At 39.7% G+C, this 24,092-nt stretch overlaps 1 protein-coding gene across 1 annotated transcript in view; it reads right to left on the bottom strand.

Annotated features, from left to right (window-relative positions):
* Positions 1 to 691: 691 nt before the first annotated feature.
* Positions 692 to 24,092, bottom strand: part of BLMH (bleomycin hydrolase) — a 48,514-nt gene continuing 25,113 nt past the window's right edge. Inside the window, exons 8-12 of the mRNA XM_077851858.1 lie at positions 23,576 to 23,734; positions 23,392 to 23,459; positions 21,444 to 21,561; positions 18,388 to 18,457; positions 692 to 1,639 (exon numbers count right to left, since the gene is read on the bottom strand). Coding sequence (XP_077707984.1) covers positions 1,488 to 1,639; positions 18,388 to 18,457; positions 21,444 to 21,561; positions 23,392 to 23,459; positions 23,576 to 23,734 — 567 coding nt within the window. The 3' untranslated portion in view covers positions 692 to 1,487. The remainder of the gene's footprint in view (positions 1,640 to 18,387; positions 18,458 to 21,443; positions 21,562 to 23,391; positions 23,460 to 23,575; positions 23,735 to 24,092) is intronic.

Below are 24,092 nucleotides of genomic sequence, written 5' to 3'. Positions count from 1 at the left end.
TGGGCTCCCGGTGCATGGAGCCTGCTTCTCCCTCTGCCTATGTCTCTGCCTCTCTCTCTCTCTCTATCATAAATAAATAAAATTAAAAAAAAAAAAAAGATCTGTTCTAGGGTTTTGACGTGATGTGTCTAGAAATGGGTTTATTTATCTTGCTTGGAACATCAAGGGTCTACAACAATATTGTAAACACTTCGATTAAAGCTTGGGTCTATATCTAATGTTATCTTGGAAAGTGCTTTACCAGACAATATCCCTGGTAGGACTGAGAAGATTCTAGGAAAGCCAGAAAGGTAGGGGGCTCAGGCACTGATGGAAATGCTGATTAGGATGCTATACTTATTTGCTTTCAGTGAAAGGGAGATGCAGTCTCAGTAAATCACATACTCTCCAGCCAATTCCAAGGCTGGACTCAACAAAGCTTCATTTCTTACTCTTATAGAGACCCTGGATCTGGATGAAAGAAAGGGCTAAGTGCAGGGACACAAGCTCTCTTAGATGCTTGGAAATCCTCTGCAGAAGCTAGTGAGGATCGGCACCAGCTGGCAAGGATTATCTATACCACAGAGAAACTGAAGCAGGGAAGCCCTGAACTCTCTAGCTGTTTTTCCATTTTGAGGTATATGAGTCACCTGGTTGCCTCCCTTTGTTGCTAAATAAAGAAACTCTTAGATAGATCAAATAAGCCACTTACTCTCATTTAGCAAAGTGTTTTATTCAAAAGCTTCTCAGCACCATCTAGTTGTCAGAAAGAATGGTATCACCTTTTCCTACCCACCCAACTCCCAATTCCAGAGGCAGAAGTTAAACCATTTGGCTAGAGCTCCCCCTAATGATTATAATTCAGATCATGATAAAGTTTTAGTTGTTCTCACACTCCTCTTTCTCTAAGCCTCTACTAACCCTGCTGGAGTAGAGCTGTGCTCCCTCACAGTTCCAAACAATAGGAAGGAATCATGTCAGACTTGATCAACCTCCCTTTCCTGGGTTATTAGAGGCACATAAAATTACCTTGAAAAAAAAAATGAATTTAGTGACTGCCATCTAGGAAGGACAGTGATACTGTCAGGCAGCATGCAGTTTGAAAGCTCAAATCTTAGGATAACCCTCCCCCAACTCTACTCTAGAAACAAGGAGCATCAGGTCCATTTTCTCTCCATATTCAATCGCTCATCCTCTCCTGTCTTATTAAAAGACACTAACTACACCAGACCTGTTTTGACAATTAAGACAAACAATTACATCTGATTAAAATGCGAAGAGATCCTGAGCTGTTGGAGGTGAGGAGAGTACATAGTGTGACCTGATCTTTCCTTTAAGAATATTTTGTTTCATCATAAAGCACACTTCTCCAAAGAGGTTCCTGGAGGAGAAATCCAAGAGTCTGACTGTGTCCTGTGGGAACCTGTGTAACTTTGGCTTCAGTCCTTGGATCTGTCTTTTGCAGCTACTTCAGGTCCCAAAGGAGGAAGAGAGTGCTGGAGGCAGCATCACTTGGCCAAAGCCCCCATGGGGTCCCAGGCTGGCAGGACAATGGGCTCCTGCTCTAACACGGCTAGCACCTCTTCAGGGACATGCTTCCTGTCCACCACCACTTCGTAGACATATTCAGAGAACCACTCATCTGTCATGCACAGGTAACCTGGAGAAAAGAACAGAAGCCTCGTGAATGCAAAGGGCAAGGGGCAAAGGGCAGGAACCCTACTGGCACTATAAAAAAGTGTCTTACAAAACTTGTATTTGCACATGTTTTTCAGCTTTCCCATCTATATAACCTCACTTAATCTAAGTCTTACTAACAATTCTGTGAAGCAGACATGACGGGCATGCCTATACTTTTATCAATAAGAAAACTGGGTGACATTCCAGAGTAAGTAAATGACAGGCTCCAGTCATGCAGGTAAGGTTCAGACCTGGGCCTCAGATCAAAGACGTTACCATATCTGGTGCTATTGCACTGGCCAGGCTGTCTGGGCTGAAGATGAGCACATGGCCCCAGAAGACAGGTGGAGACGCTTCGTGTTCATATAGCCCACACCAAGGGGATTAATCTCTAGGATCAGAAGGGCAAGCACACTAGTTCCATTCTTACCCTCCCCACCCTCTCAGCATTACCGGCTCATCTCCTACCTTCCTCCCTACTGTAAATTCCTACAACCAGTTAATAAGCTGCCAGGGGAAACCTGGGGCCAGGTTAGCCACTTATTTGCAGATGATAACACATATGCAAGTTACACAGTCTTTACTTTCCTAGTGGGAAATCTGTGGTGAAGTTCAGGCAGCACTGGAAGGCCTTCCTCAGCAAGTCCCTGGGGTTTCTGGATCTCTTTAGTGGGGAGGGCTGTAGAGAGGCACAGTTGTACAAGCGCCCCAGGTTGAAAGTGCAGGTGGGACAAAACATGGTGTCACCAATCTATCCATCTTAGAAGCCTGCCTTTTCCCATTAGGAAGAATAACCCTGTATCTCAGGCTCCACTAGGACAAAACAAATTCCCCTTCAGGAACATACATCCAACAAATCTAAACAGGGAGGGGGAAATGCTTGGGAAATGCTTCGCTTGAGCCACAGATGATATAAAGAGCAAAATTAAAATGTGAGACTAAAATGTGTGTATTTAAAACAAGAACTGGTCAAGGAGAGAGCACAGAGCACAAAAATGTGAATCTACATAGAGGTACTGTGTGCACCTACACTACCAAGGACTCAGGGGCACTAGCAGTTATCATCATCATCATCACCTATCTTACCGTATTTGGCACCTGTTCTGTACCTGACACTTGAGCCATTTTTCTCTCAAACTGTTTGTACAAATCTGTATCTGTGCTATATAGTTTCTCACTACATAGGACCGAAAGAAAGGAAGAAGATATAGGTATTTCTCCCAAGGTAGTCCTCTAGTGCAGTAGTTCTCAAACTTCTAGGTCCCTGAATCCAAATGACACACTCTTAAAAATTACTGAGGACCCCCAAAAATGGTTTATGTAGGCAACAGCTACTGATATTTACCATATTAGAAATTAAAACAAAAGTTAAAAATACTAATTCATAAGAATGAAAAAAACATGAATATAAATAATATATTTTTAGGAAAAAATCATTATATTCTCCAAAACAAAATAAACTTTAGTTAGAAAAGTGGCTTTGTTTTCCAATTTAATGTCTGGCTTCACAGAAGACAGGTGAATTCTTTTATCTGCTTCTGTCTTCAATCTGTTGCAATCTGTTCTCTGGCTGAAGTAGAGGAAGCAAAGTCTGGCCTCACACAGATATGTTGTTGAAGGAAGACCTTGCAACCCTCCTAAGAGGGCCCTAGGGACCTGCACACTTTGACAACTGCTGCTTTACAGGCCAGACCGATTTAAGTACTTAAAATACAACAGGATGGCAAATCTAATTGTGTAAGCTAAATGGTGTAACAGGGGACATTATTTAACATGAAAACACAACTGTTTTGGTCAGGTGACCCGTACCCACTTCCCCTCTTCTCCTCTGACAGAAGCCAAAGACAGCTCCCCGTGATGTGGCATGGGATGTCTATCATCACCAGAAAATGCCCTGGCAAAGTGCTTATGGGCTCCCTCCAGGACGGGTAAAAAGGAAGGCATATTTGTCCATGATGCCAGCCTCCTGATCCAAAGCTCCTTTTCTCAACGGAAGGTCCTGACAAGGGAACACAGGTCCGTGTTGCAGCCTGGGCGGCTTCTGGCTCCTGGCTTGATTATAGACTCCCAAGTCCCTGGCTTTCCTTCTGTCAGTCAGTCGAGGACCTGGCTGCACTATCACCTATACTGCTACCAAGTTCTATCGACGGACAGACAACTCTGTCTACTGAAGAGCTAACTAGTACCATTTCCTGCTGCATCCTAAGTAACTGCTTCCTGAGAAATTCATTATCTGCCTTCCCCAAAAGGGGCTTTCAGGACAGGAAACCAGACTCCTAAACACCATGCCATTTGAGACAATAGTCATCCTTCCCCTTAACATAACGCAGGCTAAATAAATCCCTGGAGTAGCTCTGGGCAGTGAGGCAGGTGAAGGACAGAGGCAGATTCATGTAATAAAGTTCTGTGTCCTTATGACAATACTATCATCACACAATCAAATGAGTCTTCAAAGAATGCACAGAGAAAATGGACAATAAATACATGTACACTATCTTGTTCCAAAAGCAGATTAGATTAAGTCCTCACAAATTAAAGCTCCTATCAATTGCAATCCACCCTCGCAGTGTCCCTACCCAGAGGACCTGCCTTGATTAGTCTCTCTTTTCAGGATATGAGTTCTTTGGGGGCCCAGAAAAACCTCACGCTCTAGGTGGCTGCCAGGTAATTGCACCCTGAGCAGATAATGAACTTGGGGCTGCTGTAACTGTTGTATACTGTGTCTCTTGGGAGTTTCAGATTAAGATCAGTATGTCTGAAACCCAAGCAAGCACTGCGTAGGGGAGCAGCAAAATACCCATTCAGACAGGGTGTTTGGGTTTTTTTGGCTTTTTTTTTTTCCCCCCTAGGCAGGTTTAAAGGTTAAAATTTTGATTTGAAGAAAGTTGCAGCTTCTAGCCTGTAAGCACTGTGGCCACTAGGAACATGCATTCCCCAGGGAAAAAGGAAAAGAAAAATCTGCAACCAGGATCCCAGGGTTATATTTAGGGAAACAGATAAATGGATAAAGAAATTCAGCTTTAGGAAATAGGTGAAATTACAGTTTGCTTAAGCTTTAAAGTGTTATTTACATACAATGAGAAAGAAATAAGTGAACAGTCCCTTATAAAACTGCCAATGTTTCTGTATTTGTTAAGAGAAAGGGTAGTGTTGGTCTGTAAAGGGAACAACAGTGTTTGTCGATACAGTTCTAGACTGATTAGGCCAAATTCACTCAGAAACAGAATAGTTTTGAAAAGGTTAGTGTAAAAAAAAAAAGAAAAGAAAAGGTTAGTGTAAGGGAAAGAAGATCTTTACCTGAGAAGAGTTTTCTGAAATTCTACCAGAGATCTTACATTTCAACCTTTCAGACTTGATTAAAGTGATAAATATATTATCAGTTATGAATTAGATGTATTTTTTGCTATCTTCTATGAGGTACTTTGCCTCACTAACACATGATTTGGGGTTGATGTGGTGTTTGGGGGGGGGACTGTTTTTGAAAAAGGTGTGACAAAATCAAGTTTCTGTTCTGCTCTGATGGATGTGTCTGGCAGAAGGGACCTAAGGAGGTTGGACTCTCATGGCTTCATTAAGTCACTGCCAATCTTTCATCTGATGGTGATAATTCAACGTTGAAGAAAGCCTCCAAGAAAGGAAAACAAAAACCTCACTGGCATTTGTCTCATATTTCCAACTCCCTAATAAATAGTTTGAAACTGGACAGCCCGGGTGGCTCAGCGGTTTAGCGCCGCCTTTTGCCCAGGGCCTGATCCTGGAGACCCGGGATCGAGTCCCACATCGGGCTCCCTGCATGGAGCCTGCTCCTCCCTCTGCCTGTGTCTCTGCCTCTCTCTTTGTGTGTCTCTCATGAAAAAGTAAATAAAATCTTAAAAAAAAAATTTAAAAAATAGTTTGAAACTACTTCACGGAACATTAGCTTAAAATGAAATTAAACTTAAAATGAAGTTGCAAAGACCATGTAACAACATGGAAAATATTTAAGCAATGAGAGTAAACTATATAAAAACGATGTATCTAATATAATTAAAACCATGTTACAAATCCAGGTACAAAAAAAAAAAAAAAATCCAGGTACACAGGTGAAGAAACCTTACAAAAAATAACAAATTGGTAATTTTATACAACGGGTTAGGTGATTTTCTCCTCAAAACTTCTGAATTAAGTCTTACATTGGTTTTTGACTCCCAAACCTAAAGATTACCCAAACAACGCTTATTAAAGAGATTTTGTAAACATGGGAAGAGGAGGAAGATGAAAAGGAAGAAAATGAGCAAGAGGTGGTTGAGGAGCAGAAGAGAGATATAAATTTAAGAACTGCCTACAATCTCACCATCTTGAGATAAGCCGTGTTCAGATTTTACATACAGTCTTTGATAAAGTTTCGGTGTGTGTAGATTCTATACATTTAATAAAAACAAGACATCACATATACTTTTTTATTACAAAGTACCACACAGGCTGGTTTCCACTTCATCTCTTTCCATATTAATTTAAAGAATACAACTATTTACATCATAATTTTTAAGTGCTGAATTTGGATGAGTAAACCAATGAATTTTAACCCATCCCCTACTGATGAAGTCTGACTTGTTTTTTCATGCTATAAATATTTTTGCAATTAAATCTTTGTACATATCCTTAATTATCTATTTAATTTTCTTAAATCTTCATCAATATTTGGTATCTATAATTACAAACAAATTGGTCTTTTTGGGTCCAATTTAAGCCTTTCTGTGTTTGTGTATTTACTTGTATTTATAGTTTTCTTTTGCAAACTTCCCATCTGGGGCCTCTGCCTATTTTTACCTGGTGTATTTCCCTTTTTCACAGGGATCGGTAATAACATGTCATATATTAATACATTAGCATGGCTGCACACATTTTTTTCTTGTCATGTCATTTTCCTTCTAATGTAGTCTGTGATGCTTTCTAGTCCACTCCACGTTTTTATTTTTATGAAGCCAAATTTATCAATCTTTTCTCCTTTACAGTTTTAACTTTGGTGCTATGCTTAATGAACATGGTTCTGCTATTATAATGAAAAATACGAGAAAAAGGTAGGTTAAGTGGTAGGAAAATATTAGAAGCATAGTCTAAATGAAAACCCATCACTCACTATGGCCTTGGCACAGTCTAGTCTCCAAGTATGAACATACATAATTTCTACAGATAAGTGATGATAATCTGTCAACCACTTCTGTTAGGTGCCCATTGTGTAAAGCAGCCTTAATATGTTTTATTTCTATAGGGTATGCTGTTAATGTGCAAAATGACACAATCCCTATGAAATGGAATTTGGCAATATCTACAAAAGTTCCAAATGCATTTACCCACCTTCACTAATGCCATTTCAAGGACCTTATCCCACAGACATACAATAGTTGCACAAATACTTTATGTATTTATGCACAATAATTAATACTCATTTAGCACTTACCATATGCTAGGCACTGCTCTAAGTATCATATATATATTAACTTACTGCAATATTGTTTGTAACAGCAAAAGACTGGAAACACCCCAAGTTCCATTAGTAAGGAAACTGGTTGAATAAACTATGGTACATCCAGACAATGGAAAATAACCAAGCTGTCCCGTTACGGAAACATACTGATATTGAAATGCCTCCAAGACATGCTGTTTAGTGAAGTGAGAGCAAGAGCAGGGTAATATGGTGTGTTACCTTTGATGCACTAAAACATGCTAAAAACATGAAACAGAAACTAAGAGAAATTGGTAACCTGAAAGAGGGGAAGGGGAAGAGAGTAGAGAGTGACAGGGAAATAAGATTTCCCTTGATATGCTTTCTTGTAATTTGATTTTAGAGCAGTGTGATTTTATTATTTATTAAAAGAATTACACTCTAGAAAGCAAACAAAAGCATAGACATAAATCTTTAGGGAGTTTCATTTCACAATGCAATTTCACATCCACTATCCTTTTTTTGTTTGTTTTTTAAGATTTTATTTATTCATGAGAGACACAGAGAGTGAGAGAGGCAGAGACACAGGCAGAGGGAGAAGCAGGCTCCATGCAGGAAGCCCGATGTGGGACTCGATCCCGGGACTCCAGGATCACAGCCCTGGGCCGAAGGCAGGCACTAAACTGCTAAGCCACCCAAGGATCCCAACACATTCACTATCCTTGTTTTGGTTTTAATCCTAAACAACACTACAAGGCAGAAAGGGTTGGTATGAATTGTCTAAAGTCATATAGCCAGTAAGTAAAGCCCGTATGCACACCTGGGCTTCAATATCAGAGTGTCTGCCATGGGGCTCAGCTTCCTCCTAGAGAGTACTTAGAGACTTGGTAGTTATGGCTGAAGCAACAAGTAACAGCACGTAATCTAGTTCAGGTACCTGCTTGGTACCAACTCCACCTGCTCACACATTCACATCAATAGCCATGTCATGGCCCAGTTTTTGCTTATGAGGTATTCTGTATCTTTAAATCAAAGAGATGCCATATGATCTGGATGCATGTATTTAGAAGACAGAGAACAGGGTGGGCTGGATGTTAAAAAAGAGAAAAGGAACCAATTATGAGACAGACATTGGACAGTGATCTGTAAAGAGGCTTCTCTTCCCTCGAGTAAACACAGAAGTCTGGCTATATGGTGGGAACACATTCCTGAAATCTTTCAATAATAGAAGGGACACTCTTCTAGCTTGGTATTACCTATGACTTTTTTTTTTTTTCCCAAAAAAAAACCCAACAACAACAACAACAACAACAAAAGCTAGAGAATTTACAGAGTGAAAAATATGGTAGGGAAAGAGGGCTGTTTTGGTTTATGGGTTGTATTTTTTAAAACCATCAAATCACAACCAAGTTCAATTAACAGAAGCATCAAATCACAACCAAGTTCAATTAACAGAAGTTCAATTATTCAATTAATAAAGAGGAAGAGTCCTCTGCTAAGGAGTCCAGAAGGATCCCACCCACCTCTGCACTGAGGAGAGAAGGCAACGTACCAACCAGTCAGATTTCTCCTTCCCCTGGACCAGTAAGCACTATCCAGAACACACACAATTCTGCCAGATTTCTAATGATGGACATGAGAGCAAAGTACAGATTTAGGTGTCATCCAAGGGTTCTACTGTCCACTGAAACTCAAAGACTTCTCTTTGACCCCAAAACTGTCACTACTCCTGCTGCAGGTAAAGCTTGCTTTTTGATATCCTCAAAAGCTCACACTTTCTTGGCCTCATTCCTCAGACTTACCTGACGCATGCTCCACATGCCAAGGGCTACTGGCCTCCCACTTCCTTTCCAAAAAAATTTTTCTTAAAATTCCACTCACCCTTGAAGACTCACTAAGGGGCCTTCACAGTTCTAACCACTCACCATCTACCTTGCAATTTATCCCTCATTTTGCACTTATTTTTGTGTTTGTTTTACTTATTCTTTTTTTTTTTTTTAAGATTTTATTTATTCATTCATCCAAGACACACAGAAAGAGAGAGGCAGAGACACAGGCAGAGGGAGAAGCAGGCTTCACGCAGGAAGCCCGACATGGGACTCAATCCCGGGTCTCCAGGATCACAACCTCAACCGAAGGTGGCGCTAAACCGTTGAGCCACCCGGGCTGCCCCTACTTATTTGTTCTTATAATAAATTACAAACACTAATATATGGAGCAAGATTTACAACCTCAACTGTCCCAGCTCCAATCCTCCTGTCCCCTCCCTGTACCTAGCATTTGGAGGGATTAGTACGGCTGTTGGCTGATGTGGTAGATATAGGACAGTTGGGCTTCCATTCCCATCCCTCCTAAAGTTTCTAAAAACTGCCCAAAAGCCTTTTCCCTTGACTCATTTTCTGACTGCTCTGCTGTAGCACTATTCAGCACCAAGTTCTCCTTGACACCTTGCAGTTCCTTGACTTCTCGAAAAGCCCCCACCTTGGCTTCAGAGTCTTCCTATTGTCTCCCTATTGAGAGGGCTCTCTGCAGTTATCCCTTTCTCTGTCATTTGCCTTCTTGGAAAAATCATCTCTTCACTTCCCTTTCTGGGCCCACTGACCCTGTATCTTACAGTCTGAGGAGCACACCATGAATGCCACTTCTGTCCCATCACAGCCCTCTTCAAACCCCTTTCCTGTGTCCCTGGTGAATATCAGTTCCTCGGAGGGTCAGACATTCATTCCACCATAGTCTGTGCATGGTTCCCTGCATCCCATCAATAAATGTGAGGTGATGCTATTGCTAATGGTTTTTCCTCAGCACTAGGTTTATTCATCCCCACTGCTTTCTCTCACGAAACTAAGCCCACGTGGTGAGCCATCCATCTGGTAAACTGGTGATGTAGTGCAATGGTCACACTATGATCCTGAATTCTTAGAGATCTGAAACTGGGGAAGCATGGGCAAGTTAAACAGCCCTCCTCTAGAAGAGACTATTTAAGGGGCCTTCTTGTTCTGCCTTCATTTGTCCAAAGGTAACATTAACCACAATAATAACGACAGCTAATATTTTTGAGCACTCCTTATATGCCTGCCACAATTCTCACAACAACCTTATGAGGGGGGTACAATTATTATCCCTATTTTACAGATAAGAAACGTACAGTATAAGTAGGTTAAATACCATGACCAAGGTCAGACTGCCAACAGGTGGGATTGCCAGGCCCAGGTGGTCTGGCTCCAGATCCTATGTTTCTTCACCTTTATCCTTCTCAAATCAATGCAAATACACCTTGGAGATGATCAGGTGAAAACAGTAGATCCTCTCTACAGGAGAAAGCAAATACATGCACAAAACTCTATGTTGAATGTGAGGAGATTTATCCCTAAAGCAGAGGCCTGTTACAGGTCAAAAGGAGCTACTGTGCCATTGTTTGTCCCCTCTCACAAATGGTAGCTCTTTCCTAGTCACACACTTTGATAAGGAAGCAGCAATCTGAGAACGCACACTCCCTCTGTTCCACACACATGTACTGTTTTTTTAGCCCGATTCATGCAGGCTCTCTGGTTAATAAAGATGGAGGAAAGAACTCTGATACTCCTATTTGGTAACAGCAGCACTTTTCCCAAGCTGGTAGAGACATGAAAACCCTGAGGCAACACAACAAATTTGTACCTTGCCCCTTTCCAGAAAGTTAGAAGCCTCTGCTTTTAGCTTGTATAATTTTCTCTTATTTCAGTATATTTAGCTCAATATTGCCTGTAATTTACGTAACTTGTACAAAACTGAATCTCAAACAGATCTGCATATACTACATTATCTTTTATAGGTAATATACATTTTTAGGGAAGCTGTCTCTGTCAAATTAAGAAATCTGAATCCCGGGGCACCTGGATAGCTCAGTTGGTTAAGCGATCAACTCTTGGTTTCAGCTTAGGTCATGATCTCATGGGTTGTGGCATTAAACTTTGGGATGGGCTTGAGGAGTATGCCTGAGAGTCTCTCCCTCTGCCTCTCCCCCAACTTGCATGTGCAAACTCACTCTCTGGAGAACAATCTTTTTTCTTTTCTTTTTTTTTTTTTTTTTTTACAGATTATTTAGTTATTCACGAAAAACACAGAGAGAGAGGCAGAGACATAGGCAGAGGGAGAAGCAGGCTCCCCAGAGGGAGCCTGATGTGGGACTCGATCCCAGGAACCCAGGATCATTCCTTGAGCTAAAGGGAGATGCTAAACCACTGAGCCACACAACCATGCTCATATCCTGAGTTACTCTACCTCCATGCCATGAGGAAAAATAAATACAAATGCATCAACAAATTTTGAGTTCTTATAAAGATGCTATGAACTATATATACTGAGTACCTCTGAGAAAAATATGGAATACTCCTTAAACTCTTCAGAGTTACATACATATGTATGCAGCATACAGTTTGAAATATGCACTCATATATTATTTCATTTGATGGCTATAAACAAACTGTAGGACGTCATAAAGAAATAGAAATTACCATGTTACTGATAGAGAAATGTGAAACTATACAAAGTTAAGTTATTGTCCAGGATCTATAATCAAGAAAGTAGTAACTGTCTCTTTTGGTTTCACGATAAACATTAGATGAAGGATATGATTTTTTTGCCTAGCTTTGGACATACTATCTCCAAAATCATATGGTATAGTTTGGCTGGTGAGGCTAGTTTTCAGGAAGCAGCAGAAGTCCAGATATAACCTGAATCAGCCAAATAAATTTCTTTCCAGATAAATCTCTAATATAATATGGCAACATCTCTTTGATGGAAATCAAGACATTCTCTTTTAGAAAGAAGCCTGGAAATGTCACTAAAATGAAGTCAGGAACAGAGAGGCTACTTGTAAGAAAAGATGAAGAATATGGGTTAAAAACAATTGTAAAGATTTATTTATTTATTTGACACAGAAATAGAGACAGAGAGTGCGTGCACACGCATGCACACACAAATAGCGGGAGCGGCAGGAAGAGGGAGAGGGAGAAGCAGACTCTCAGCTGAGCAGGGAGCCTGACCTGGGGCTTAACCCCAAGACCCTGGGATCATGACCTGAGCTGAAGGGAGACACTTAACTAACCCACCCAGACGCCCCTTAAAAAAATGTTAGATGTTCATCTGAAAGGTACAAAAGCAATTTGAAAAATGAAAAACTAATTTTGGTTCAAAATAAAAACTAGGAGAGACAAAATTTTTAAAAGAAATATTTTCAGGATGCCTGAGTGGCTCAGCAGTTGAGCATCTGCCTTCAGCTTGGGGCATGATCTTGGAGTCCTGAGATCGAGTCCCACATCAGGCTCCCTGTGGGGAGCCTGCTTCTCCCTCCGCCTGTGTTTCTGCCTCTCTGTGTTTCTCATGAATAAATAAATAAAATCTTAAAAATAAGTAAGTAAAATATTTTCTGGGGCACCTGGCTGGCTCAGTTGGTACAACATGTGACTCTTGATCTTGGGGTTGTGAGTTCAAACCCCTTGCTGGGTATACAGATTACTTAAAAAAAAAAAATAAAATCTTAAAGAAAAAAAAGAAATATTTTCTTTTCTACCGTGAAAAGATTTAGAAAATAATATTCTCCCTATCCTCACTCAATGGTTGTATTATGTAGCATATTAAGAAACCAGACTAAATGAACATTGAGAACTTTGCTATGATAATTCCATGTTCAGAATTCTGCTGTATCAGACTTTAAAACTAGAATACATCTCATGATTAAGTGAATCAACCATAAAGAAGTTCCATAATGACACTGGTTCACTAGGAAGACCATTCAAGAATTCAATTTATTGACTATCAGAAACACTTTATTACATGCATGCCAGAATTTGATAGTTATTGAAGTTGGGTGACAGGCACATGGGAGGTTCCTTAATACTATTCTGTTTACTTTATATATACTTGAAATTATGCATGATAATAAGGTAAAAAAATATAAAGCAGCATGGACACAATAATTCTGGGAAGTTATAGGTGGTTAAAGTTTTTTACTTGCCCAACGCACAATGTGTTGTTGTATTTGAACATAAACCTTCACAAGATATCCCATCCCTCCCTACTCATTCAGATCCGTAGCCATAATGGTGCTCCTCGGGCCCCTTCCCCTGGCATGGCACATTTACATGATGTCTCCAGATCCTTTATACTTTTATATGTCCCCCAACCACTAGTTTCTGATCACCAAAGATCATGAACTGATTTGTTGTTTCCATGAGTAGACCACATGCTGTTAGGACAGAGAAACTGAGAGGAAGCAAAGTTTAGTGGTTAAAAAAACAGGCTCTTGGCATCAGACTGTCTGGATTATAATTCTGGCTCCATCACTTATTAGCTAGATGACCTGCAGCTTATTTTGGTTTACAGTATACTCTTTTCAAGTGACTTACTAACTGAGAGAAGCACTAAAGGCTATTCTATTTTTAAATTCTTAAATGTTTTACCAAACTATTTTACTCTAACAAATAAGCCTACTGACTTTTCAAAATGAAAGACAATGTAACTAACAAGTCCCAAGGTCTCTTCCTCATCCAGTTGTGAAATCAATTTTTTTTAAGATTCTAATTTTTAAAGTAATCTTTATATCTAATGTGGGGCTTGAACTCACAACCCAAGATCAAGAGTCAGATGCTTTAATGACTGAGCCCCTCCATTTTGTTGTGATCCATTAATGTACAAAATGCACAGCCAAGTATTTTAAGAAGCAAGTGAAAGAAGAAAGCCATGTTGGTAAAACAACATGTTAGACATGTGGTCCAATTTCAGTTCAGCTAAGAATGCTGGACTTCACCAAAAGGAAGTAACCCAAGGGGCCCAGTATGACCAGAATTAATTTCTCCTTTTACATCTCTTGGGGTCAGAAGGTACTTTTGTCCATTTTGGTAAACAGGTTATTCGATTTACTTCATCATCTCTGGCAAGAAAGGCCATGAACATGACCAATGGGGAAGACCAAAGCCAGGAGTGGGCAAAGGGCAACGGCAGCATGCCTAATTATCTCTGCTGTGTTTATATCTACACTGCTTTTTCAGAAACCATCAATCTTAACAGGCAGAAATAGAATAGAAACAAACGGTTAACAATGTTATCTACAGAAACAATCCCAGCAATGCTGCTTAAGATTGTTTTGTCTCCTGAGAGAGCACAGAGGTTCTGCCTCACATATGCTGGTCAATGCCCACCAGGATGACAGACAGCAGGGCCTTGCTGGGATGAAAGTGTATCACCAGCATAATAACATACTACACATACTCTCCTAAGGTCAGGCCAAGTGTGTTAATTAATAAGTTAGATACGGTTTTCTTTCTTTCCTTACTGTTAAGTAAAAAGTAACATTGCTAAGGGGGGCCTGGGTGGCTCAGTTAAGCCACTGACTCTTAATTGGCTCAAGTCATGATCTCAGGGTTATGAGATCAAACCCCAAGCCCTGAGTTGGGCTCCATGTTAAGTGTGGAACCTGCTTAAGATTTTCTCTCCCTCTCCCTTTGCCTGCCCTCCCCCCCAAAAAAATTACTAAAAAATACATGAAAATAATTTATTTTGGCTTTGAGAACTACCCCCTACTCCCAATTAGCTCATATCTTTTTGCTCTACTGAAATGCTTTGCTCAGTTATTCAAGAACAACAAAAAAGTTAGTTTAATCTTCATTAGATAGTTGAAGATTTCACCAAGAAGGATTACAGGCAGATTACAGGGTGAATAAGACCTCAGCTCTCTCAATATAATGGAATTACTAAATTAGCAAAAATAAAATTTTTATTTAGTAGTAAAGGGGTACAGTTGATTGGGGAAAAAGAAATAACAAAGTGGCCCAGAATCTTCTTTAAGAGTAGGTATTTAGGGGCACATCTTGGTGGTGCAGGCCATTAAGCATCCAACTCTTGGTTTTGGCAGGGGTTGTGATCTTGGGATCGAGCCCCGAGTTGGCTCTCAAGCTGGCAGAGTCTGCTTGGGATTCTCTCTCCCTCTGCCCTTCCCCCTTGCTCTCTTGCTCTTTCTCATAAATAAATAAATAAATAAATAAATAAATAAATAAATAAATAAATAAATAAATGGTATTTAGGTTCAAAGTAATAAACAGTATTTAGGTTCAAAGTAAGTTCAATAACTTACACTGCAAACAGAACATTTGCCTGACTTAACAAGTGTTTATTCTATCTTAAATGGATATAACTGTGTAGTGTAAAACCTGAGAATTGTTTTTCTTTCTTTTTTTTTTGTAATGCAAGGGCCTGACTTAAGCTTTGATTGCTAAGACATCCACTGCAGAGATGGCTATCTCAAATAAACACACTGCCAGCCACATGACTACATAAAGAGCCAGGCCACCTCCTTCCACTGAGGCTCCTTTGTTTTGGAGATCCTAGTTGATTTTGGTAACTGACCATTTAGGCCACTTGCTTCTTCTCTTCCCACACTTTAAGTTCCTGCTCTTATGTTTTAAATTCACCAATAAACAGTGAGCCCACGAAACCCGTCTCCCACCCTCAACTCCCATTAAAAGATAACTCCAGGCATGTGCATGCTCTCTGTCTACCTATAACACTGATGTGTTGGCTCCAGGTGAGCTGTGTAATTTCCAGGTTCTGTAAGCAATAAACCTTTATTTTTTCAAAATTTCCTGATGGTTATTGCTGAAGGGCATCTTGCAAACAAATAAAAACCACAAGGACTGATCGAGCCACAACACTGGTTATTGGCAGGCTGAGACTAACAAAAAACATACTACTAATCTATAAACCGAGTGACTGTTACAGATGGAAAAAATATCATAGAAGCAAGCCAAAAGATCCAGGCTCATCTAAACCATAACTTTAGTCCATTTCCTAAGCATTAACCTTTATGATAACAAACCCAATTACAGGGACCAAATTAGACCAAAAATGAAACAGAAGCTACAGAAGTGCATATGAAGCAATATCTTATGTTTTAAAATGTTACAAATATTGGGACGCCTAGGTGGCTCAGTGGTTGAGCACCTGCCTTCAGCCCAGGGTGTGATCCTGGGGTCCCGGGATCGAGTCCCACATCAGGCTCCCTGCATGGAGCCTGCTTCTCTCTCTGCCTGTGTCTCTGCCTCTCTCTGTGTGTCTCTCGTGAATAAATACAAATCTTTAATAAAATAAAATAATAAAATAAAATATTACAAATATCAAATCCTTCCAATTCAAGGCAAGCTATCCCTTTGCATTCATTTCTTTACTACCAATTTGCAGATGTAACTATATCATGAGTTATCTTAATCTTTCTGCTAGGTTTGTTAAGCTTTCTAACCTTTTCCACCTGATCCCAATGTGTATTTGTCTTAAAACTCATCATATAAGGAATCGCTAATTTTAAAAAATACCTTACTTTAATTCATAATATAACAAGCACCATATAACCATAAAACAATCGCAGAAATCACAGAAGTACACCCAACTGCTGATGAACAGAAATGCACGAATAGCACTTGTATTTGTTTACACAGAAACACTGAGCTGCTGAGTTTCACAGCAGATCCCAAGGATGGTCAGCCAAAATTCACAAGGATCACATCACGGGGAGATGAAAAGACTGGGAATGACAAATTATATGGCTTTCAGGTTTTGGCCTGTGCTGCTGAATCACAGCATACTCAAGTTCAAAGCTCAATTTCTAAAATAGCAGTTTTCAAATAAAAATGACTGATGTCCCATGTGTTCACCCCCAAACCTCTGCACTCCTCCTCTTCTACCTCTTACCATTGGAAATACTAAAAAACACAACTGGGAAACCACTATCTAAACAGGTAACAGAAAGAGTTGCTGAGATCTCTATTTTCTTTTTCTTTTTTAGTAAGGAAATTTCTGGCTGATTCTTGATTGGTGGGATGTATAATGAAGTTTGATTCCAAACGTTTGGGTATCTCACTCAATTTCCTACCTACTTCTTCTCAGTCTTCTAGCTAGTCTAGTAAGCTGTGGTTATTGCATTTTTCCTAGTCAGAATCCACTGGCTAAATGTTAAGAATATGGACTCTAGGAAAGAGCTGCTACAAAATACCACCAACACAAGTGAATATACACGCTCACTTGCATAATACTCTATGGTGGTTGCCACTTTGGGTTAGAAACTGTAAAACTTAAAGCATAAAAACACCTTGCAGCTCCCAGGTGACTCAGTCAGTCAAACATCTGCCTTCGGTTCAGGTCATGATCCCGGAATCCCAGAATCAAGTCCCACATCAGGCTCCCTGCTTAGTGGGGAGTTTGCCTTTCCTGTCCCTTGGCCCCTCCCTCTGCTCCTTCTCTCTCTCTCTCTTTCTCTCTCGTGCACGCACAAATACATAAAATCTTTTTTAAAAAAACCAACAATACAAAAAAAAAAAAAAAAAAAACCTTAAAAGGCTTTTATCTAAACTATGAAAAACTGTCTTGAAAAGTAGGGTCTCAAAAATTTGCAAGAATATACCCTAAGCTGTTAATTGATGGTGATCTCTGGGTGATAGGATTAATTTAAATTTTTATTTTCTTCATTTTGCTTATATATGTGTTTTTTTACTTTTCTTTTTTTTTTTAAGATTTTATTTATTTATTCATGATAGTCACACACAGAGAGAGAGAGAGGCAGAGACACAGGCAGAGGGAGAAGCAGGCTCCATGCAGGGAGCCCGATATGGGATTCGATCCCGGGTCTCCAGGATTGCGCCCTGGGCCAAAGGCAGGCGCCAAACCGCTGCGCCACCCAGGGATCCCTTTTTTACTTTTCTACGACTCATATATTACAACTGTTTGCTTTTAGCCCAATCACTATAATCTCCTTAAGACTTCTGCCTGGGTATTGATTTGTCAGAATAGAATAGTTCTAAATGGTAACCATTAGAAGTCATTGGACTTCACAACGTCTAAGGAGACTCCAACAAATGCTTAAGGTTTCTTGCCAATCCCATTCTCCCATTCAGAAGGTTCTGACTTTCTAGAGAGTTTGTGCAGTAGATGAAAATACACCAGATGCATTATAGGAAAGCATCCTGGCAAAGGGAATTCAACCTTCTCACTGGTCAAGTGGTTTTGGTACAAAGAGGTTTGGTAGGGTCAGCATGATTTACAATGAAGACCAGCACATACTGGTCTCAGAATCAACTTGGGGGTTTCAGGCATACCATGTCGGTCAGAGATCAAGGGGGCAAACGAGATCCTCAGGTTTTCTGTGCAATAGTCTATGCAATGGATTAATTACTAAAAAAATGCTCTACACCAGAGCAGCTTTTACCCATATCTCTTAGGAGGCAGAGAGTAGTGAAAACTCCAGTCACCCTGAGTTAGCATTGTTAGACTAAGCTCACCTTTGTGGCCATGATCTTCACCCCATGAATTCTCCACTCTCCATTTCACAAATGCACCATCCTGATCATCCTGCAAAAGAGTGGATAACAGTGTATAGTCTGAAACAGATCCCTCCTGCTGAAGTATCATATAGTTTCAGCTCTTCTTCAGCCACTCAGAAGAAATAGCCTTCTCTATACAGCTATGATATACGTGATCAGGGCCATATATTCTTTACTATAACTAAGGGGATCTAATAAAAGTGGCGTTTAACTCTCTTGGGAGTAAAAATGCAATAAACCTAACAACAAATACTATTTTCTCCTTTATATTCGATGCTAAAAATAAACATATTAAAGTGCTACTTAGCTGACAATATGAAATATCAAATTACTAAAAGTGGTCAACACCATCTGAACCCAGGGACCCTTGCTTTTAACCAATCAGCAGTCTCTGTAAAGGCTTCCTACTGTATTCATCTTAGAAATGACTCTAAGACCTGGTCAGAGTTTTAAAAGAAAACAAACACATTCTCATCATACTGTCTAATTTTCTACTCAATGCAACCAAGTAATGATATTCCCCAAATGTGTGCTTTTATTGATTCAGTTACATAAATATGGAATTTAATACAATAGAGATTAAATGGCAAAGCAAAAGTAAAAAGACTATTTTCATAAAACAAAATCCAGACAGTTCTTCTATTGTTCTCCCTCTTTTATCTTCATTAATAAAATAAACTCAATTATAATCTTCTTAAAAGGACAATGATAGTTATCATGATAACCTTCATTTATAACCTTTACTATAGTAACACAGAAAGGGACAAGAGGAAGGCTCCATTTGGGAAAAGACTTTTTTCTTTTACATTTACCCAGGGCATTTGCTGATGTCAAAACAACTCAAATCTTTGAGAAGAGCCCTGGCCCCTAATGATTTCATCTGTCAACTCCCACTTGCATATAACTGCATGAGTCTCATCTACATGGGATCTAACTCTACTCTTTTCTTAGCTCTCAATAATTTTCAGTCTCAGAAATAGCCAACTATCAAACTAACAAGTTTCAAACACTCTTATCTGTCCTACCCCTTAATCTTGGCCCCGGGTACCTTCAAAACCAAATAATTAGGGCAGCCCCGGTGGCATAGCAGTTTAGCGTCGCCTGCAGCCTGGGGTGTGATCCTGGAGACCCAGGATCGAGTCCCACATCAGGCTTCCTGTATGGAGCCTGCTTCTCCCTCTGCCTGTGTCTCTGCCTCTCTCTCTCTCTGTCTCTATGAATAAATAAAATCTTAAAAAAAAAAATAATAACAACAATTAAACTATATATTTTGGGCTAGCCTACCAGATGTCTGTTTTGGTTTTCTACTTCCCCATTGTAGTACATTTTTACTTTCCTTTTAAATATCACCGTTAGAATCTATACCACCTAAGGTCATTTACTATGAGTCTGCAATTGATTCCTCTTCTTTCCTTTGCCTGCATGACCTAGATAGAGCTGTTCTCTGTGTCATCTACAAATATGGTATAATACCTGGACCTCCAACACAGATTCCAAGAAATCAGCAACCAAGAAAAATAACCTAGAATATAGCTACTACCATTTACCTTTGCATAATTATTCAAATGTAGTACAAACTAGTATTGGTAGCCAAAAACACAAAGTGGCGGGATCAGAGAGATCTCAATATAGAATTCCAGTTATGATAACATAAATTCAGCTCTATACTATTAGCACATAAAGTAGCTCCATTTCTCTGAGGAAAAAAATGGCACGTTAATAAGCCATACCAATCAAAGAATGGAAGTTTCAGAGAAAATGACATGGTGTGTATGATTTTTATTTCTCAAAATTAGGAGTATAATAGAGATGGAAAATGATAAAAAGCTGAACCTCTCCTGGAAAATACTGGTTTTTCATTTATTTTTGTTTTTTAATAATTCTCTAAATAATTTGAGTATATTATACATACACTGAATTTTACAATATGGTAGGCCCAAATATATAAATATAAACCACTTAAGGGACACCTGGGTAGCTCAGCGATTGGTTGACCATCTGCCTTTGGCTAGGGTTGTGATCCCAGGGTCCTGGATCAAGTCCTGCATCGGGCTCCCTGTGGAGAGCCTGCTTCTCTCTCTGCCTATGTCTCTGCCTCTCTCTCTGTCTCTCTCATGAATAAATGAATAATAATAAGAAAAGAAAATCTTAAAAATAAATAAATAAATAAAAGCCACTTAATATTTTATTTTAAGTATTTTAGTATTTTACTTACTTTGGTATTTTGTTCTATTTCTTATAGCATTTTATGAAAAGTTCCTTCTAACACTTTGCTTCTAATATCAAGGTAGTTACTCTTTAACTTTCTATCCAGTAATTTGGCTGGAAAAAGAACACTTTTGCTTGTGTTGGTAAAGAATTAAAGTAGTTTTAAGTCTTTTCTTCCCATGATCCCTGAGCACAGGAGTGAAATATATACTCTACAGCCTAGAAATGGGAAAGCTTATTTATGAAAGATAAAATTTCAGTTATTGTTTCCAATACATGGTTCCAGAAATAGCGATACTACTATTCAGAGTATTTCATAGGAAATTCTAAATACTTTACGTCCAATTTTCTGAATAGCTCTGTATAAATCCTATAATGGGCAAGGAGTCCACAAATTACTGTATTGACATTTTATTGCAGAAGAATCTGAATGACAAATGAAAAGAAGGTAACTCTGAAAACGTAAGTCATCAAAATATGAACACTTTCAGGGTACATTTTAATTCCTTATAAATAGAACTTATCTTTTCCCTCAGGTTTTCTCTTCAAATCAAGAACTTCCAAAGTCACAGAAAAGCTGTTACTTCCTTACTCCCGTTTGACCCAAATTTTACTCTTCATGGAAAGTTCCTATTTTTATTACCTCTGAGCATGCAGCCAAACCCCAAGTGACGCATGTACAATGTCTTGCCTGGAAGCTAACTTTTAACAGAAATCACATGAATGAAGATCTGTTGGATAACAGTCTACAGGAGAACGTAGGTCCATCTGGGCAAACACTGCAATAAGCATGCTGAGGGTCATACCTTCTCTGAGACAGCGGTGAAGGTCATGGCGTGGGTCATAAGTGACTCACCAAAAGTCAGCCTCTCAGCTTTATTCATGTTCTTCAAGGAGACACCAAACACTAACTCATGATCATAGCTGTAAAAAAGCATGGTAGTACAAAATAAGGACAGTATAATCATGGGGAAAACTGACTTCTGGTTGCAAAAGGAACATAAAAGAAACTGAAGGAGTTCTACAGTCCAAATATGGGCTGTGGCTCTTCAGAGAATATGGTACACATGCAGAATTTGGTCTTTCTTTCTTTTTTTTTCTTTTTTTTTTTTTTAAGATTTTATTTATTTATTCATGAGAGACACAGAGAGAAAGAGAGAGAGAGAGCGTGAGCAGAGACACAGGCAGAGGGAGAAGCAGACTCCATGCAGGGAGCCCGACATGGGACTCAATCTGGGGACCCCAGATCATGCCCTGGGCCAAAGGCAGGGGCTAAACCGCTGAGCCACCCAGGGATCCCAGAATTTGGTCTTTCAATGGGATTCCATTCTCTACGTGTGGCAAGAGTACTGAGGAAAATATGAAGTCAACAAATTTCCCATCTCAAAGGCTGACAAGTTTGTGATGATCATTTGGCAAGAAAACCTCAAAAAAATTTTTTTTTTGAAGTAACCTCTTTTAAAAATGGTCTCTTCTGTGGGGTGCCTAGGTGGTTCAGCTCAGGTCATGATCTCAGGGTCAGGAGATTGAGCCCCTCATTGGTCTCATGCTGGGTGTGGAGCCTACATAAGATTCTCTCTCCCTTTGCCCCTCCCAGCCCCTCCCACTCTAAAAAAAAAAAATCTCTTCTGAGCTGAACCACCCAGTTTCTGAACTCCTTTAGACCACTGCTGACAGTAAAATTTAAATAATGTCAAAAAGATTAGAGAATATCTGTCAAAGTTTAAAAAATCATGAATTCTCTCTTTTAGCAGATTTCTCTTCTCTGTTGTTAAATGTCAAATTATTTACTCAACTTCTTAAAAGTAACAATAAGAAACCAAAAGGGGCATAATAGGGAATTCTGTATGATTTAGTTAGCAAATGAACCTTCACTGCCATAAGCAAACAGGAGGCATGCTTTAAAGTATGCACGTAAATTAGTTCTAGTTGCCATAAAGACAAAATATATAAGGCATCAAAGTAGGAGAAGTAGTTAAGAAGGAAGAAATAGCAAACAAGAAGTGTAGAAAACCTTTCATCGCACCTCAAATGTACTGAGCAGATTTACACAGTAATCAATTCATTTTTAAAAGTGCTTTTCTCAGCGGCCCTCGTGGCTCAGTGGTTTAGCGCCGCCTTTGGCCCAAGGCATGATCCTGGGGACTCGGGACTGAGTCCCACATTGGGCTCCCTGCATGGAGCCTGCTTCTCTCTCTGCCTGTGTCTCTGCACCTCTCTCTCTCTGTGTCTCTCATGAATAGATAAATGAAATCTTTAAAAAATAATAATAATAATGAAAGTGCTTTTCTCATATAGGATAGTTTTTTAGGAACATGCAATAATTTCAACTCAGATATGAAGTATGATATTGACTTCCCAGGTTAGAGCATATACATATGTGGAGCTTATGCAGTGAGTCCTTAAACTCTACAAGATGGAAAAGATAGGGGGGAACCCTGGGTTGCTCAGCGGTTTGGCGCCTACCTTTGTGTGATCCTGGGGTCCCGAGATCGAGGCCCACAATGGGCTCCCTGCATGGAGCCTGCTTTTCCCTTGGCCTGTGTCTCTGCCTCTCTCTCTCTCTCTCTCTCTCTGTCTCTCATGAATAAATAAATAAAATCTTAAAAAAAAAAAAAGATGGAAAAAGATAGAACCGCCCTCAGGCCAACCTTCATCTTTGGGTGAACCTCAGCTAAGTCATTTCATACCAAGAGTGCAATCCAACAGCAATAGCCCACAGATGATTTTCTATTTTAAATCTCTTGTACTCACACATTCATGTCACTGAGGCCCAGCTTGCCACTGAAGTGTTTTCCAACATCACAGCCAAACCACACAGCCTAGAAACAGAGGAAAGAAGAAAAAAGAGTCAACATAAATCCTGCCTGCCTATTACATCAAATAAGTAGAGAAGAAATTTTAACCCCAATGAGGAAGACCCAGAAAAGACACCAACCTCTCCATCTTTGATGGAGGCAGCAACCATCTTTTTCAAGAAGTCAATGGGCTGGTTGTTATAGAGAGTTTTTCTCCCGCCAACCATATTGCTTAGGTAGTCCACTGTGTAAACTCTGTTGTACTTGTGCTGCGGCCGAGGGTCATTCACTAAACAAATCTATTGAGATTAACGCATGTTGATTAGAACATAAAACCAGGAATGTCAAACAAGCAGACACCTTTCCTCTATATTCATACATGGGCATCAAACTCATCACTTCTGCCTACAAGAATAAAACACTACAAATACCTTGTTAAATAACAAAGAAACAAAAGGTGGCAAAGTCATGTGAAGAGAGATTCTTGCATAACCTAGTTAGTGCAAGGTACACCCTTTGGGAGCTGCATCTAATTGTTTTTCCTACTAGAACTACCTCCAAACTAATTCTGACGAATTGTATGCCCTGAACATGGCAAGATAGAGATCCTGTCACTATAAGACTCCTGCTCTCACGTTACAAGACAGGCTCAACTCC

The sequence above is a fragment of the Canis aureus genome, chromosome 16 (assembly GCF_053574225.1).
Source record: "Canis aureus isolate CA01 chromosome 16, VMU_Caureus_v.1.0, whole genome shotgun sequence".
NCBI lineage: Eukaryota > Metazoa > Chordata > Mammalia > Carnivora > Canidae > Canis > Canis aureus.
This window is presented reverse-complemented; position numbering and strand designations above follow the sequence as displayed.